Source organism: Peromyscus maniculatus, chromosome 18, assembly GCF_049852395.1.
Source record: "Peromyscus maniculatus bairdii isolate BWxNUB_F1_BW_parent chromosome 18, HU_Pman_BW_mat_3.1, whole genome shotgun sequence".
NCBI classification, from domain to species: domain Eukaryota; kingdom Metazoa; phylum Chordata; class Mammalia; order Rodentia; family Cricetidae; genus Peromyscus; species Peromyscus maniculatus.
Window position 1 is genome coordinate 36476059 of NC_134869.1, and position 18856 is coordinate 36494914.

General features: G+C 40.2%; 2 protein-coding genes across 27 annotated transcripts in view; one reads left to right on the forward strand and one right to left on the reverse strand.

Annotated features, from left to right (window-relative positions):
• Positions 1-2338: 2338 nt before the first annotated feature.
• Caps2 (calcyphosine 2) overlaps positions 2339-18856 on the forward strand; it is a 52112-nt gene continuing 35594 nt past the window's right edge. For 2 of the 26 annotated variants that reach the window (XM_076553906.1, XM_042263285.2), the window contains exons 1-2: positions 16628-16706; positions 16824-16878. The gene's annotated coding sequence lies outside the window, so the exon portion shown is untranslated. The other 24 variants (XM_042263293.2, XM_076553907.1, XM_076553912.1 and 21 more) reach the window with 23 other exon arrangements.
• Positions 4677-13922, reverse strand: LOC102905965 (GLIPR1-like protein 1). The gene is made up of 5 exons (XM_006974435.4): positions 13605-13922; positions 11917-12159; positions 9718-9815; positions 7391-7476; positions 4677-4815 (listed from the first exon to the last, which is right to left on the reverse strand). Exons 1-5 carry the CDS (start codon positions 13797-13799, stop codon positions 4736-4738), a joined length of 702 nt encoding a protein of 233 aa, XP_006974497.1. The 5' UTR covers positions 13800-13922; the 3' UTR covers positions 4677-4735.

Below are 18856 nucleotides of genomic sequence, written 5' to 3' on the forward strand. Positions count from 1 at the left end.
ATTATCTGATGATGAGGGCTGGCTGCCTGGAATGAGGTGTTGTCCCTCACATAGGCAAGCAGAGCTTCTCATATCCTACACTCTAATACAAAGATAGGTATGTGTCTTCTCACACACGTTCAGACAGACTCTAAGTCCAAGCACATACTTGTGTATATACCTATATGCCTCTGCCATGATATAATCCGACTATGACTGATACACTGGCCCCATTTGTGTATACCTTCTTGCCTCAGCGACATCTTTCAGCTTGACAAGGATGCTTGCTCCATGCTTTCTCAAGTCTCCCCTGAACTTTCTGCAGTTCCTACCCCAAGATGCCATTTCTTCATTGAATCAATTGCGAATTGAAATTAACATACAATCAAAATCACATTTCAGTACAATTAGAATACCACATTTCCCCTTTTCTATTTTAATAAAAAGAAAAAAAAGCAAAAGGTTATAACTATCAAAAAAACTATATACAAAAGTACAATAACTATATACAATATATACAAGTAATAAATACCTAAGCAGGTATTTGACAAATCAGAGAAAATAATTCCATTATCTATCCTATTTCCCTTTCTGTAGCACCTGCCTAGCAGACTGGGCCCTTCCCATGAACAATGGCTTTACTTTCTTCATTCATTTTTCTCTAGTACCAAAAACAGGTGCTTTAAGCCTTTAGTAAATGTTTATTGACTGAATAAAGAAGCGAGCATGCTACTGTTATGTTTTAATCTTCTTGACCACAGAAATTTTATGTTAATTGTCTTTTGTATGCACAGAGGGCCTAATAAACATTCCTGATTCTGTCAGTGATTTAAGAGGCAATGACCCATAGGCTTATATATCTTACTTTTTCTAATCTTTGGCACATTAGCAGATTGTGTATTTTTTTTTGTGTATATTGATGACGTGAACGACTGAGTGAATATGCAAATAAATATTGAAAGTAAAAACATGAACCTCAAATGAAAATTTTGTATTGGCTGGAGATGGCCCAGGAGGTAAGACTACATACATGTTCTGTAAGCATGAGGACCTGAGTTTGAATTCCCAGCATCCATGCAAAAATACAGGCTTAGATATGTGTGCCTATAACCCCAGCATTGGGGGAGGGGAGTGAGACAGATGGATCCTGATAAGTTTTCAGTTTGTTTTTGCTTTAGTAACAAGATCTAATGTAGCTCAGGCTGTAGTTCTTCAACTCACTATGTAGCTGGGAATGATCTTTTTGGGACTGGGGTCACATAATAATGGGAGACAGACTACCAAAGTCTATTAATCTAAAGCAGATTTTATTCCAGAAAAAAAAAACCAAAGAAAGAAAAAAAAATTACCGTGGGACACAAAAGCTTATCAGTCAGCTGAGACCACGGCCAGTGTTTGGGATTCTGAGGCTGTGGCAATGGAGGCAGGTTCTGGCCCCCTTTTTATAGTTAGGGGGAAAGTGTCAGGCATGGGATGCATGATGGAAGTCACGTAGAAGCATCTATTAAAAGTAAACTTTGGTCCAGGCAGTTGTTGACTATAAGGAGTAAGGGGGTTAAAAGCAGAGACTCATTGTTAGAAGTTAACTTTTCGAGTTGATGACTGTCAGCTTTTAGTTTTTAGGTTTACAATTTTATGATTCTAAATTCCTGGTTCCTTTAATTTTAAACTTTGGATCCTCCTGCCTCCACTTCCTGAGTGCTAGGATAAACCATTGCATTAGGTTTTTGAAATGTTGGGGATCAAATGGCCTCCTCAAGCATGCCATGCCCCTGAACTTCATCTCCACCCTGTTCACTGTTCTTACACCTTCAAAAGAGATTTGAAATTTTAACCTGAAACTGTTTTAATGTGCATATGTAGACATACATGTTCTGAAGAAAGTTATTTTTCAAAAGATTGACCCCCCAAAAAATTAACCCTCATAAGATTTGTGGGTCTGACATTGCATTGGTCAAGATACTACCTGTTATTATTGGAGTAGAATTTTACAAATATCTCAAGCTAGCCTTGCCCATTTATGGCCAGGTGGTTGTGTCATTGTGGCCCAAAGGCATTGCAGAAAGAGCTAAGATTTAGGGGGTAAAACTGGTGGTAGACTGGGATTCAGGATGCTATTATGTTGTTTTCTTCTCAACTATCAACCTGGACTCTGGACATATAGTAGTTTCTCTGTGAAGTAATGTTCAAAGGAATTCCATTAAATGAATGATCCACCAATGGCCTCCATCTGTCCCGGGTTTTGGCGCTCTCCTGGTGCAGGAGAAGCTTGCTGTGAATAAGTCCCCTCCTGTGCTGTGGCTCCAGTCCAGGATTTAGGGCAGAGCAGGGTTCTCAGGCCTGGGAAGCTCTGTCTTAAGGCAGAAACCTCAGACTTCTGGGTGAGTTTGCCTGTGAGTAGAGTGTGAAAACTGGTCTGCTGGGTGGTGGGATGGGATACACAGCACTGGACCCAGAGGTTTCCAAGAGGTAACTGAGGATGTGGAGTTGAATAAAAACTTCCCCTTTAATATTACTGAGGAAGTTGGAGAGCTCAAAGAGGAAGCCTAGTGAACCAGAGCCCTGTTGCCTAGCAACCAGAGAGTCTGCTCTAAACTGTTGTGTTTGCTGGGAACTGCCCCTTGGGCCTGCCTGTGGGAAGCTCCCAGAAGGTAGTTCTTGGTGGAATCACCCTGGTTTATACCCATCCAACCCTTCTAATCTGGGTTTGTGCTTTACAGAGCTGATATTGTTAGGTCAAAGCAACTTGTGTCTCTAGCCTGTCCTTGAATACTGGGTGAAGGAGACAGTGGATTCCTTTTGGAACACATCAGGTACTGTGAAGTAAGATTTTAATTGAATTAGGAACAATTTTTTGTTCAATTTCAGATCTTGTGTCAGTGGTCACCAAGGATTCAAAGTGGACATGGTCTGTGTCCCTCATGGAATTTAAGTACTGAACTGTATTTATTAATCTTCTCCCTCTTCCTTGTTTATGAAGTAGATTAGATTTCCTGTATCTCTTCCATTCACTTGTGTTCACACTCTTTAAAATTTGTATCAACTAATTCAAAGTCACTGATACTTTTACCGGGAGAGAAATAATAATAACGGGAGGTGGAAATGGTCACTGATAAGAAACAAGGAAGGGATGAAGCGGTGACTCAGTGGTTAAGACCACCCAAGACATTAGTTAGTGATAGTAACTACACACTAGCAATAGCATCTCATACCTGAAGTGGTTTGAGTGGACCAGGAGCCTTACCATTCCTCACTTGCTTTTATAAGTCTGTATTTCAGCACAAGTGCAGGCATTGGCTTGCCATCCAAAGCTGAGGCTTCAGCCATTTGCATAAAATATCTCTTCTTTAGTCCTCACAACAGGTTGCTTCCTAAGGCCTCTGGTCTGTACCTGCAAGGGTGGAATACTGGGAAGAGATTCAGAGGCTGGGTATGAATTAAGGCCCTGTAGTAAGTGGCATGCAGTTAAGACAAGTGACCTTGACTTTTCTGGGTCTCAGCTTGCTCAGTGTAAACATCAGAAGGTTGGGTGTTTTAACTTTGGAAGCCCTGTCCAAATCGTTAGATTCTCTAATTGGGGTGCTGGTAGGTGGATGCTAATCCTCTAGACTCCAGAAGTGACCCTTAAAGCAACATTTCCCTTGGAACACACTTATTTGTGTGGAAGGGGTTAAACCCTCCCTGCTTTCACAACTGAATTTAGGTTCCAGTTCTCTGAGAAGGACAAACAGGTGTCTTCCCATCAAAGGGCCATTCATCTACAAGGCTCTTACATTCAGGGTCTGGGGAGAGAGCAAACCCAGAGGGTCTAAGTCAGCCTCACAGTATCTCAAGGACAAACCCAGCAGCCCCCTTCTGAGTCACGTCCAAGCTTGTGCAGATGTGTCCAAAAATGAGAAGACTAAACCTCAGCCAATTAGAAATATACTAAAGTAACTGCTGCTTGCTTAACCAAGCAGTTATTATGTAGCTGACTCCGAAACTCCCCTTAGCTGTACTTAAAAGGAGCCTGCATGTCCCTCTCGGGGTGGTCGCCATTTTGTACAGGTGACCGACCCCACATGCATGCTGGTATAGTAAATGCTCTTTGGTCTTGCGTACTATTTGAGTCTAGGGTCTTCCTTCAATGTTTCCTCGGACCCTACAGTATTTGAATGAATCACTTTTTTTTTTTAATGAATCACTTTTATGCTGTGTCATTCTGAGTTAACTCCTAGCTAATGGACTCAACCCTCTCATTGTCTAGACTTTCTGCTAAGTCTTGAGATGTAAAGTGAGCAGCCTCAGTAGTCATATCTTTTAGAAGCTTACGGTTTTAGTGAAGATCACGTCGTGCTGTTCAGTGCTGCAAACACCTTACCACATTGTTTGGTCTTCACATGTGCACATACACACACAGAGACATACATACATGTGCACTATCAGCAAACAATCTTAAGAAATACAAACGCAACCTTTACTTTACTCCACTGCTTCCCAATTTCTATATAATATCTATCTATATGTACATACATCATCTATGATATATATATGTATATATGTGCGCGCGCGCGCGCACACACACACACACACACACACACACACACATATATATATATATATATATCCTTTTTGAGTGGAAAAGTAGATATTGAATTTAAATCTCAGACAAGAATATAGAAGATGTAATGGAGAACTAAACAGAACATGAGTCCTCATTAGTCAGAAAATAGTCTTTATTGTAGCATTTACATTTTTTTCTCAATAAAAATGACAATTAAAGTATTCTATGAAGAATAAAACCTAGCATGAGTAGATGGCACGCTCTCCGCTGAGCTGTTCCCCCAATGTTGTGACCTGTCAATAAAGCACAACAATTAAAGGCTCCATTTAATTTCCAAAAGAAACAAGAACTGAAAAATTTATGTATGTATCCTCATGTATAATTCATGGAGGTGTAATGAAAGAAAGAAAAGCTATATAAAATGAAAAAAAAATATTGATTGGTTTTTCTAGATTTTAAGGTAAGGTAATCAAGTCAGAGAAGATTTTTGAGCTCAAAAATTGGAAACTTTCAAGACTTACTGGACTTAAAAATCTTTGCAATGTTGCCCAACAATAGTATCTTGCCAATATATATTTCTAGAATGCCTCTTGTGTTAGATGCACAAGTATCTAAAATAGCCCAAACCACAAAAAATTAACTTCATTTTGGCACTCTACCATGTCCAGTTTAAGTTTCTGAGGACAATTCAATTCTTTTATGTGAAGGTTTAAATATGGTCTTCATTGCTGTAGTGATACATGCTCCAAATTCATCCTTCCAACACCCAAATTTTCTCCTCAGTTTTGAATTTTAATAGGATCATGTGTATGTTCAAAATTCATTCTTTTTGTTTGCTTTCTACCCCCATTCACTGATGTATTTTCATTCACTTCCAATCGTGTAATATGATTTTAAGCTTTGGACATCATGGCTACCAGAAAAAAAACAGTGAAGGGAAAGCTCTTGTTAATTTTTCAGTAGGATGAATAAAAGGACCAAAAGTAGTCATTTCAGAATGCTTAACACCATGAAAAATATGTATTGGGTTAACAAAATATGATGGGAGACTTCTCACAACATCCAATACTTGTTGCCTTCCTTTGCTTTGTGTTCATATTGCTTTGTATGATGTTTCATATCTAATCCCCTCAATCACTCCTCACGTTAGGGTGTCTGGCTCCAACACCTCCATATTTAAACAATACCAATATTTCTGTCTTTTAAAAAAGATGCCAACTAATCTAAACATTTACTAATAAAGACTGACTAATACAAATAGAAAAGAAAACACATCAGAAGTCACAGGGCTTCGATGGAACATAACTACAGACAAAGCAGTTAAAAACCAGAGTATTTAATGGTCTTTGTGGTAGTTGGAATGTAACTGGGTCCCATAAGCTCAAAGGGAAAGGCTTTAGTAGGAGGTGTGGCTTTGTTGGAGGAAGTGTGTCATTGTGGAGGTGGGCTTTGAGGGCTCATATATGCTCAAGTCATGCCTAATGAGTCAGTCTACTTCCTGTTGCATGCTGATCAAGATGTAGCCAGTGAGGCATCTACTTTGAATCGCAAAACCACTACTGTGAACATTTCAAAACTTAACGAAAAGACTTAAAGAAACACCCAAATCACTATTTTCAGTGAAAGTTGTCCATGTGATAAATTTCTTTCCAAATTTATCATTTCTTAGAGATTTTATTTTTAATTTTGTGTCTCTGTCTATGTCTGAATGTTGGTTTGTGCAGGTAAGCTCAGTGGCCAGAAGAGTGTATTGGATACTCTGGAACTGGAGGTCCAGACAATGATGAGCTGCCTGGGTCCTGGCAACTGAACCTGGATCCTCTGAAAGAGCAGTATATACTTTCAACCAATGAGCTACCTCTACAGTCCTCAATATAACTTCCTACTAATTTTTAAGTGAGCATGAAAGTCTAGTTTCTCCCTAAATCCAATGTACTTACCAGAGTCGATTATTTGGGATGGACAGTTTTCTCTAAAATGAATTTGCAAAACCAGAGGGGCAAGAACAGTCAAATAATTTCTGAATAATTTGGAGAAAGACAAAGATGGAGAAACATCTCCCAATCAGACAGGTATCAAATTAGATCTCAGTTGTATTTAATTTGTTTTTGTCTTTTTACTCGAAAGGGGAAATGTCAGTGGAAGAGGTTGTTGTGGAATATTATTTTAAGATAATATTGCATGTTACATTTGTTTGTGTCATGGAACATTTGTTTTAATGATGCAAAGATGTGTTGCATTCTTTTATGTTGCATTTGTTTAACTCTGTGAAGCTGTGTTACTTTGCCTGTTGAAAACACCTGATTTGTCTAATAAAGAGCTCAGTGGTCCGTATCAATACAGGACAAAGGATGGTGGGGCTGGCAGGCAGAGAGAATAAATAGGAGGAGAAATTTGGTAAGAGAAGATCGAGGAACAAGAAGGAGGAGGACATCAGGGTCCAGGCACCCAGCTACACAGCAAGCCACAAAGTAAGAAGTAAAGAAAGGTATACAGAAATAGAGAAAGGTAAAAGTTCAGGAGCAAAAGAGAGATGGCATAATTTAAGAAAAGCTAGCTAGAAACAAGCCAAGCTAAGGCCAGGCATTCATAAGAAAGATTAAGCCTCCCTGTGTGATTTTTTTAGGATCTGGATGGCTGGCCACCAAAATGGTGGGATTAAAAAAATCAACCAACTACAGGGGACAATCATCCAAACTAAATATATTTGTATATAATTTATGGTGAATGCTTTATATTCTTATAGAAACAACCAAGTCATCTAGGAATTAAAAACAGTAGGAGCTAGAAATAAAAAAAGATTTAATGAAATGATGGAAACACTACTAGTGTCTAAGTTTGATGTTATTATTTTCCCTTTTTGCTTACGGCAGAGATTATCCTTGCAGTCACTTGTGGGACACTTGGAGCAGGATTCTCCTTTTATGTAAGGTTTGGTGTCTCTATAATTTCCTCTGCGAAAACAGAGAACATTCATGAGCCAATGATCCTCTTTACCTTTTCTAGATCTACATTTATGCAAGCTGTTTCTGTCTTTCAGTAAGTCACACGCTAGAAAGAACAGGAGCAACAGCTGTTGTTCAACAGAAGACTCATTTCCTACGTACTAAGAAACCATCAAGACTTCCCCTTCATTTCCTTTCCTTCCTTCCCTCCCTTTTCTTTTTCTTCCCTTCCTTTGTCTTTCTCTCCCTCTTTCCTCTCTTCCCCAACCCCCCTTTTCCCCTTCTTCCTTTCCAAAAGCCTAAATTGTAAGAAAGTGATATTGTCTTCTAGTGATTTTCATCAATGGTTAGCCTTTCTTAATTTCTTCCCGAGAAACGTGATACTGCACGGCAGCAGTTACACAATCCTGTTGCTGGGTGGAGAAATGGCATCGCCCTTTCTTTGGGGGCAGTGTTTGTCATCCTGCTTTAGCTGCTCAGTGAAAGGCAGAAGAAAGAGCAGCAATAGATACACACATTTCCATCTCTTACCTTCTTTTCATCAGTCCTATGTATTTATTCTTTGGGTTTTCCTTTACAAATCTTTAACTTTAAAATTTTTGTTTGTTGAAGAATCACATTATCACCTGTTTAAATATTTCTTTTATATTAGTAGATATTTGGTTTAGAGTCCTAAATTTCATTTTTAGACTTCATTATGTTTATATTTTCACTTGAGTAAGAACTCAAGGGCATTTTACAATTACATTCTTTCCTCAAAAAATTGCTCTGAAGAATGTAATTTTATTCTTTTCTTATTCCGTTGTTAATGTTCATTGGAGCTGCAGTTGCTAACCTTTTTGTGTTTTATGTTTAGGTCATCTTATGGCAGTTTATTTTAAATTACCTTTGCCTCTGTGTTCATGTGCCTGTGTCCATGTGTGTAAAGACGACTCTTGGGTGTCTGACTCAGTCCCTCTCGAGCATGTTTTCTGAGACAGTCTCTCACGGACCCTGTGGCTCAGTGACTGGTTTAACTGTCTGAGCCGGCAAGCACCAGGGATCTTCCTGACTCTGCCTGTTCGGTCCTGGCAGTTCTGGCATTATAGGTAAGCCTGCCTTGCTTGGCCTTTTACGTGGGTGCTGGGGACCAAACTCAGGTCCTTATGACTCAAGACAACCATCTTACTGACTGAGTCATCTTCCCAGCCTCTAGTTTTTAAACTTAAGAAACAATTTCTGTAACACAAATTGCTAAATGGTTTTATAATAAAAATCCTGGAGCCAGATATTGGCATCATTGCTGAAATACCAGAGAGACAAAGGAACAAGCCACTGCCATGTCTTACCTCTAGGACTCCACAGCCTGAAAAAGCCTTTAGTTCCTGTCTCCTCATGCCTTATATATCTTTCTCTGCCCAGCCATCACTTCCTTCTTCGTGCTGGGATTAAAGGCATGTGACTTCCCAAGTATTGGGACTAAAGGCGTGTGCCACCACTTCCTGCCCTTTATGTTTAGTCTAGTGGCTTGTTCTGTTCTCTGATCTTCAGGTACGCAATATATCACCACAAACTTCTATCATTTCTCTTCTTATGTTGAAATAGTTCATGACCAGAGAGACTTTTCATTTAGGCAATACTTGTCACCATTCTGTTTTCACTTTTAAAATTAGTTTTGCAGAGGGAGGCTGCATCAAAAATACTTTAGGGTCTATGCTGTGGATATCACTCTATATAAATAAAACACTGATGGCCAGTGACCAGGCAGGAAGTATAGGCGGGACAAAGAGAGAGGAGAATTGGGGAAACAGGAAGAGGGGAGGGGGAGACATTGCAGCCACCGCCAGGAGAAGCAGCATGTAAAGACACCAGTAAGCCACCAGCCATGTGGCAAGGTATAGAGTTATAAAAATGGGTTAATTTAAGATATAAGAACAGTTAGCAAGAAGCCTGCCACGGCCATACAGTTTATAAATATTATAAGCGTCTGAGTTTTTATTTTATATATGGATTGTGGGACTGCGGGGTTTGGTGGAACCTGGAGAAAAGCCCTCCAGCAACAGGTCTAGCATAAGATTTTGTTTTTAACATCTGGATTTTGTTGTTGTGTTGCTTTGCCTGGAACTCATTATGTAGACCAGGCTGGCCTGGACCTCACAGGATGCTTCTGCCTCCTGAGTGCTGGAATGAAAGGTGTACTCTACCACACCCAGCTTTATAAACATTTGTGATCCCCTTAGAAATTTTTTTCATTTTAGCAAATTAACTTACGGTGGTGAATAATTACATACAAATAGTCCAGTTGAGCTTCCCAGATTAGGACAATTTGAAATTGCACATCCAATTCTAAGTGAATTGGCCCAAACTACCTATAAGAAAAGGAATTAAGAAGTATCATATTAAAACAATCCTTGTAAACAATTCATTATGAGAATATGTACAATATTAATTACATACATATGTTTATTACATTTTTCCTAATATCTAACACATTAAGTTATATTTTGTTAAAGTAGCTTTCGTAGGGGCAATTTATATGGTTTTCCTTCAGAAATAATTATCATACACCAAAAGGATAACTTAATAAGTAAGCCATAATATAATACATGGTTAAAATCATAATTCCTTCTAGAAACTAAGGAAGTGTATTTTAATTCTCTGTGTGGGCATATTACAAGAAACATCAAAATCAGACTAGGAATGATAATAACAATTTCCATACATACATACCTTGGCAGCAACCAACAGTTCCCTAATTATACCTAAGGTCATCTCAACAAAAAGGAAATCATGTATGTTACTGGAAACCTAGCCAACTGCCTAGAGAGTGAAGTCATGGATCTTGGACTAGCATCTACAACTGCCAATTTACTCAAGCAGCATAAATCTTAACTGCATTCTAAATATTAATCCCAATGTCCACAGTAAAGTTTACATCTTACCTTTCGTTAAAGACACATCTCCTTGCAACACATGGATATCATTACAGAAAACCACAATGTAGAGAGCATGTGACTCTGTGGTGCCCTAACCCAACTGATACATCTATAATACAACTCCTATACATAGGCTCAGGGATCACAGTGGGAGAAAGGGTGTAAGCTACACCCACTGAGTTTCATCAACATGGATCCCTAGATGAGACCTGAAGAAAGAGCACAGTAGACATGCTAAGGAGGAAGTGAGGCATCTCACTGGGCTTCAGTGCTAGACAAGATCTACAGGCAACTAAGGAACATTAAGTGTGGGAGAAGTAGTCTTCCCCAGAGAAGAACCCCCAAATTTGTTGTGCAATACCAAGTGGTCAGATCTGAAATCATACACATATACGTACCATTATACAGACTGAACAGTTGTATTTATGTATTTGGGCACACACATACATATGTAACCACAATTAAAGAAACAGAGGACTTAATTTTGAGAGAGAGCTAGCAGGGGTACAGGAGAAGTGCTGTGTGGGGCATTTACCCACCACCCCCACAGTTCCCCAGAGTTTTCTTGAGTGCGAGCAGCAGGAAATATTAGATAGAAGGATTTATAGCGGAGAATCTTGCGGAGATAAACAGATAGAAAATAAAGGATAGCCTCGAGAGGGCCTGGAACCTATTCCAACGGGCCCTGACTGTCTCTGCCCCAGGGTTTTTTTAGAGATGTCAAGGGGTGGAGCAAAAGACCTCCTCCCCCAGCACAGCCAAGTGCAGACCATCTCAGACACCTGCACTCAGGCCCGTGGTCCTGATCATCCTCTATTCAGACCTGCTGGGTAAAGCCATGAGGAACCCAAGAATGGGCTCCCACAGTGCTGGAGGGAAGAAAGGGATGGGGGAATCTGATGTAATTATAATGTAATTGCAAAGAGAAAAAGAAAGGAAGCTAAATCTAATTAATGGGACATTGGCATGTGGAAGAAATGACTGTGAGTAAAAGATACAGTAATAAAATTATCAAATTGATCACTGAGAGAAAAATTCCATAAACATAATAGAGGCATCAAACTGGCATGGCTCATGCACACTTCCCACACTGGGAGCAGGCCACTAGGAAGAGGGGAAGGAGAGGGAAGTGTTGTAAGGATCAGCAACCCATAGTTTGCAAATGTGTTTTCATCTATAGACTTGGAATGCTAAGCTCAAGATTCTATAGCACAAGGAATGTGAAGCTGTCCCGGACACCTCATGTAAAATTGACGAAGACAGGAAGTAAGTCAACACAACCCTAGGTGTGGAAAAGCCACAGGGCTGAGCAAGGGGATCGGAGTAGCTTGCTTGTTGTAAATAATTTGAAGAAAATTGCAGCAGAGTAGCATTTTTTAAAGATTAGAAAAACTACACTCAGTACAAGGAATACCCAATAAAGTGGAGTTTTTTAATGAATGTAAAAGAAAATACTGAAAAATGTTTCTTGTAATTAAAATGAACACAAGAACTACTTAACAACCTGTCAAGTAATAACCTGTCAAGTACGTACCTGTGTATAATGGCCACAAACTTTAGAGCATGCCATAGTCTCAAAATCATAATATTGAGTTTCATTATACCAATATGAAATCATACGTTTTGGTGGAGTTTGTACTCCACCTAAAAATATGTTTTCTCCAAGAACGTCATAATCTTTAATGCATCCTTGTCGTTTATTAATACAGGGGTTATGGGCAAATTTGCAGTTTTTACTCCATGATTCGGCCACTTTTGCTAATTTCTTATCCCAATACTGAAAAAATAGAATAATATTTAAATTGATTAGTACATATTTGCTTACAATAAAATTACTCTTATAAATGTAATAAATCCAGTTAATTGTAGCTCCTTGAAACACATCCTTTTCTAAAAAGTATTTGTTGTTTTAGTTATTTTCTTAATACTATAATCAAATACCTGAAACAAACAGCTTAAAGAAGTTACTTTGAAATCACCAATTTCAGAGAGTTCAGGACATGGTGATCACTTGGTGCCATGTTTCTGGGCCCATCATGAGGCAAACACCAGGAACTTCTTCATGGTGAACAGGAAGCAGTCAACACAGGAAGTGGCCAGGTCAAGGCCAGGGGCCCTCCCCAACCCAGTCTCTGCAGAGACTAACAATGGCACTCCAAACTAACCAGTCCTGGGTAAATCAAACAAGCTGTATCACTCTAACACTAAAGGTCTCCACTCAACTTCTTGCAATAGTTTTGTTTTGTTTTGATATTTTTTTCCTGCTTCAACTTCTTCTTTTATATCATGACTAACCACTTACTTTTCTACCTAGATGTCCTGGTTAGATTTCTTTGTCAACTTGATACAAGCTAGAGAAATCTAAGGTGAGGAACCTCAAAAGTTCAAATGCATTCACCAGACTGCCTGGAGCAAGTGTGTAGGCCTGGATGTTCTGGATTAAGGACTGATGTAAGAGTGCCCAGGCGACTGGGGACAGTACCACCACTGGGCAAGAGGTCCTGGGTGGACTAAGAAAGCAAGCTGTGCACAGCGCGGGAAGAAAATCCGTAAGCAGCGTTTCTTTATGGCTTCTGCTTCAGTTCCTGCCTAAAGATTCTTGCCTTGGGTCCCTGCCCTGAGGTCCCCTCATGAAGGGCTCTAAAGTGTGTGGTAAAAAAACCCTTTCCTCCCCAAGTTGCTTTTGGTGATAGTGTTTTTGTGAGCAGTAAAAACCAAATGAAGGCACCAGACATCACCATGTGTGTTAACTACTCAGGGCTTTCTTCCTATGTGGAACTAGTGCCCGTCACTGTCTTCTGGCTGATTGGACTCACACCTATTTTCTCTGCCTTCATTCTTCCCTAGATCTGCATTACCACTACCAACAAGCCCTCTCAATAACCCCTTTTCATGGCCTCTTGATCTAAGAGAGCTCTTTAACTGGTGTTCCTCTTAGTCAACATCAGCAACGGAAGTAGATAACATTTCAACGGTCCTTGATGCCCTTCAAACCTTAATTACCACTGTTTCTATAGTACTCCCAGACTGCCATGTCTTAAACACAGAATGCCTGCCTGGCTCTGGGACAGAAATTCTCTGCCTATTTCATTAATTATCGAATCATATGAGGTGTAGCTAAAAGACAAAACAAAACAAAAACAAAAAACCCAGACAATTGATTTAAGAGCCTTCTCCTGCTTAAACTATTTCTTCTGGATAGCATGCCAGTCCCTTTCTCACCAAGTGGTTCATATTGGCTGCCGGGGGGTTGACCTTGCTTCGAAGTTCATTATGGCTGTCGACGATCTCTTGTATAAATTTCTGGTCAGAGATAGATGGTACCTTGAGACTTTTGCCCAATGTCTTGGAAAGTTTGCTGGCTAACAACCATAGACATAATGTCCAGAAACAATTAAGTTTCTTCATCGGGACCATGGAAAGATGTAGAGGATACCCCTACTGAATACACCAGAACAGGGATCACCCTCTACACAGGCTCTGCCTTCTGATTAGACTGGTCTTCTGTGTAGTGATCAGAAGACTGCTTCCCTGGCTTCAGTGTTGCCATGGAGACTGATGCACACAGAGTTCTGAGCCACTCCTTAAATTCTCAGGGAAAGCCTGAGGCGCCCTCTGGTGCACAGTTCTAACCAACCCACTTGCTTTCTGAAGAGCTAATCTCAGCATGGAAAGTCTGGATTGTGAAAGGGGATGTTACAGGGTGCTGAGGAGGGGTCAGGTTGACCCATGCAAACAAAATACCTCGACTTTGCTGCACATATTGGAGCAGTCGGTTTTATCACTGTACTCAGGAGATGGAGTCAGGAAGTGTGAGTATGAGGCCAGCCTGATCTACACATTGATTTCCAGGCTAGTCAAGGATTGTGACCCTGTCATGATGGGGGCAAAATGCAAATAATTTATGAGTTTCATAGACTCTGTTTCCATGCTTAGCTTTTTTTACTCTTTTAAAAATAAGCTGCATATTATTTCATTCCTTTCTTCAGAAACCGGGAACATAGACTAGGCAACTGGCAATCCCATGGCAACCTATAGCATTCAGTTATTACCTTGTCAAATATTTAGGATTTTGCTTCCTTTTCCTTCTGAGTGATTATCTGGAAAATTAAAAGTACTATAGGCTGTGGAAAATTAGAGCCAAATGAATTCTTCTTGTAAAAAAATCTCCCCTTCTGATAATTTAGAACCTCCCTATTGTATGAATACTAGCAGATTCTAGGTCATCTGTGTTCTGCAGACTAAGACTCTGAGCGGAGTATGTTGCTTATTCACTTTCCTGAAAACCAAGTATAACTCACCTTTGTAACATGAATCTCAAAAGGTCTTATAATAAAAAATCCAAATCTAGATATTGAGGTGAAAGCTGAATGATCAGAGAAGCAGAACAGCCAGCCACTAGCTTACCTCTATGAAATCCTCAGCCTCAAGGAGAGAGTTCCTGTTTCTTCATGCCTTATATACCTTTTTGTGTCCTGCCACATTACTTCCTATGATAAAAGGCATGCGTCACCACTGCCTGGCTCTGTTTCATGTAGCCCGGTAGGGCCTTGAACTCACGGAGATAGCAGAGATCACAGACTCTGCCTCCCTAGTGATAGGATTAAAGACATGTGTGTTACTGCTACCTGACCTCTATGTCTAATTTAGTGGCTGGCTTTGTCCTCCAGTCCCCAGACAAATTTTATTGGGGTACACAATATATCACCACACACCTTCATTTGGCTTACTGTTTTAAATCTAGTTGCCAGTCTCTGTTATTCACTCATAAACCAGAACTTCTCTGTAACATCTATAAATACTTTTCAGTATTTCTAGGTGAATATCTGTAATTCTCAGGTTGTTTCATTTCATACTTAGGTTATTTATAGTGTCATTTAGTTCCAGCAAATACATGTTTACACTCAATGAATGGTCTGTCCCAATCAGTTAGCCTCGCCAACAAAACAAATAACCGTGTAGCTAGAGTTTTCCTGCCTGGCCCACAGTCAGGGCAAATCTCTTGTCACCTGCCAGTCCCACAGCTGCTCAGACCCTGAGCAGAGTATGTTGCTTATTCACTTTCCCGAAAACCAAGTATAACTCACCTTTGGAACATGAATCTCAAAAGATCTTATAATAAAAAATCCAAATGCAGAGACTTATATTGCTTACAAACTGTATGGTTGTGGCAGGCTTCTTGATAATTGTTCTTATATCTTAAATTAATCCATTTCCATAAATCTATAACTTGCCACATGGCTTGTGGCTTACTGGCATCTTCACATGCTGCTTGTCATGGCGGTGGCTGGCAGTGTCTCCTTCTGCCTTCCTGTTCTTTCTTTTCTCCTCTCTGTTAGTCCCGCCTATACTTCCTGCCTAGCCACTGGCCAATCAGTGTTTTATTTATTGACCAATCAGAATAATTTGACATACAGACCATCCCACAGCATAACCGAAAACTTATTTTGATGAAACAAGTTACCATTTTTTTCTATATCAGAAATTAAGTTATGAGATGACAATAGAAACACACCAAACACACACAAACAACACCAACAAATCCAAGGACCCTCAAGAATTTCTGTGGAGGGGGAAAAGACATATTTTCATACCTTCAAAAGATATTGAAATTTTAATGTGAAACTGTTTTTAATGTGCATATTTAGACATCTATGTTTTGAAAAAAGTTATTTTTTGAAAGATACTGCAATTGACCAAAAAAAAAAAAAAAAATTAACCCTCATAAGATTTGAAGATCTGACACCATTTAGGTGGGAAAACTGGTGGTAGACTGGGATTCAGGATGCTATTATGTTGTTTTCTCCTCAGATAACCCGGACTCTGGACATATAGTAGTTGCTCTGTGAAATAATGTTCAAAAGAATTCCATTAAATGAATGATCCACCAATGGTCTCGATCCTTCCCGGGTTTTGGCGCTCTCCTGGTGCAGGAGAAGCTTGCTGTGAATAAGTCCCCTCCTGTGCTGTGACTCCAGTCCAGGATTTAGGGCAGAGCAGGGTTCTCAGGCCTGGGAAGCTCTGTCTTAAAGCAGTAACCTCAGACTGCTAGGTGAGTTTGCCTGTGAGTAGAGAGTGTGAAAACTGGTCTGCTGGGTGGTGGGATGGGATACACAGCACTGGACCCAGAGGTTTCCAAGAGGTAACTGAGGATGTGGAGTTGAATAAAAACTTCCCCTTTAATATTACTGAGGAAGTTGGAGAGCTGAAAGAGGAAGCCTAGTGAACCAGAGCCCTGTTGCCTAGCAACCAGAGAGTCTGCTCTAAACTGTTGTGTTTGCTGGGAACTGCCCCTGGGGCCTGCCTGTGGGAAGCTCCCAGAAGGTAGTTCTTGGTGGAATCACCCTGGTTTATACCTGTCCAGCCCTTCTATTCCTGTTTTGGGCTTTACAGAGCTGATATTGTTAGGTCAAGGCAATGTGGCTTGCTCTGTCCCCCTAGCCTGTCCTTGAGTCCTGGGTGAAGACGACAGTGGATTCCTTTTGGAGCACTTCAGGTACTGTGAAGTAAGATTTTAATTGAATTAAGAAGAACAATTTTTTGTTCATTTTCAGATCTTGGGTCGGTTGTCACCACAGATTCAGGGTGGACTTAGTCCTCGTCCCTCATGGAATTTAATACTGAACTGTATTTATTAATCTTTTCCCTCTTCCTTGTTTATGAAGTAGATTAGATTCCTTTTATCTCTTCCATTCACTTGTGTTCACACTCTTTAAAATTTGTATAAACAAAATCAAAGTCACTGATACTTTTACCGGGAGAGAAACAGGAGGTGGAAATGGTCACTGATAAGAAACAAGGAAGGGATGAAGCGGTGACTCAGTGGTTAAGATCACCCAAGACATTAGTCAGCGATAGTAACTACACACTAGCAACAGTATCTCATACCTGAAGTGGTTTGAGTGGGCCAGGAGCCTTGCTGTCCCTCAATGCAATCCAAAGTCCAGCTTTCAGCCATTTGCATAAAATATCTCTTCTTTAGTCCTCACAGCAAATTGCTTCCTGAGGCCTGTTTTCTGTGCTAAGCAAGGGTGGAATATTGGAAGGAGATTCAGAGGCTGGGTATGAATTAAGACTCTGTATATAGTGGCACTTGTTTAAACCCAGCAACATTGACTTTTCTGGGCCTCAGTTTGCTCAGTGTAAAAATCAGGAGCTTAGCCGGGTGGTGGTGGTGGTGGTGGCGGCGGCGGCGGCGGCGGCGGCGGCGGCGGCGGCGGCGCATGCCTTTAATCCCAGCCCTTAGGAGGCACAGGCAGTCGGATCTCTGTGAGTTCGAGGCCAGCTTGGGCTATAGAGTGAGTTCCAGGAAAGGTGCAAAGCTACACAGAGAAACTCTGCCTCGAAAAACAAAACAAAACAAAAAAAACCCAAAAACAACAAACGAACATACAAAACATCAGGAGCTTGGGTGATTTTAGCTTTAGGAGCTCTGTCCAAATCTTTAGATTCTCTAATTGGGGTGCTGGTAGACAGATGCTAATCCTCTAGACTCCAGTGTGCCCTTATAGCTACATTTCCCTTTGAACACTCTTATTTGCGTCTGAATGAATCACTTTTATGCTGTCATTCTGAGTTAACTCATACCTAATTGACGGAATTCTCTCATTTTCTAGGCTTTCTGCCAAGTTCTGAAATATAAAGTGAGCAGCCCCAGTAGTCATGGCTTTTATAAGTTTACAGTTTTCCTGAAGAATACTTGGTGCTGTTCCATGCTGCAAATGTAGTACCTTGTATGACATGATCAAATAATGGGCTTTGGGCTTAGAACACAAAAGTCGAGTCTTTTGAAAGGTCACTGAAAAGAGAGCCACTTGAAGCATGGTTAGGATTATTTTCAAATCTGATGATTTGTCCCGTTTTCAGAATATGTTTTCTCTGGGTTGCAAAATAATCTTGAATTTGCTATTAGCATAGGACTCCTGGCCTAAGGTGAGTGATTTTTAGAGGAGAAGATTCCAGGGTGGGATGGGGAGGACAAAAAAGATAAGGTACAAAAGAATTGGGGTTAGGGAATACTGGGCATGAAATAATAGATATTGTTGCCATCTACTAAATGCTATGTCATTCCATGAGGGTGAGAAAGGCGCTAATAGTCAACTTGTCTTATACGTTACGAACCACTTCGGAAGAAATATTTTCGTTAGTCCACTCTGACAATATCAAAATCCATAATGGCTTGAGAAATGAGTATAAAGAAGAATGAGACCCTGTTGTAGGGAAGATAGGCAGATTATTAGTTTCCCAATTTTGCTCTAAAATCTTAGGACAGACTGGGTGGCTGTAAATAATACAAATGTATTGTATTATAATCTTAGAGGTCAGTGCACACATTTTGTCTGGAACTGCAAAAAAGCAAAAATCAAGCTACCAGCACAGCTGGTTCCTTTTGGAGGTCGGGGGGGGGGGGGAGGCGTCATTCCTTGTCTCTTGTCCTTTCTAGAAGGCGTCCAGCATCGTTTCCATCTTTGGTG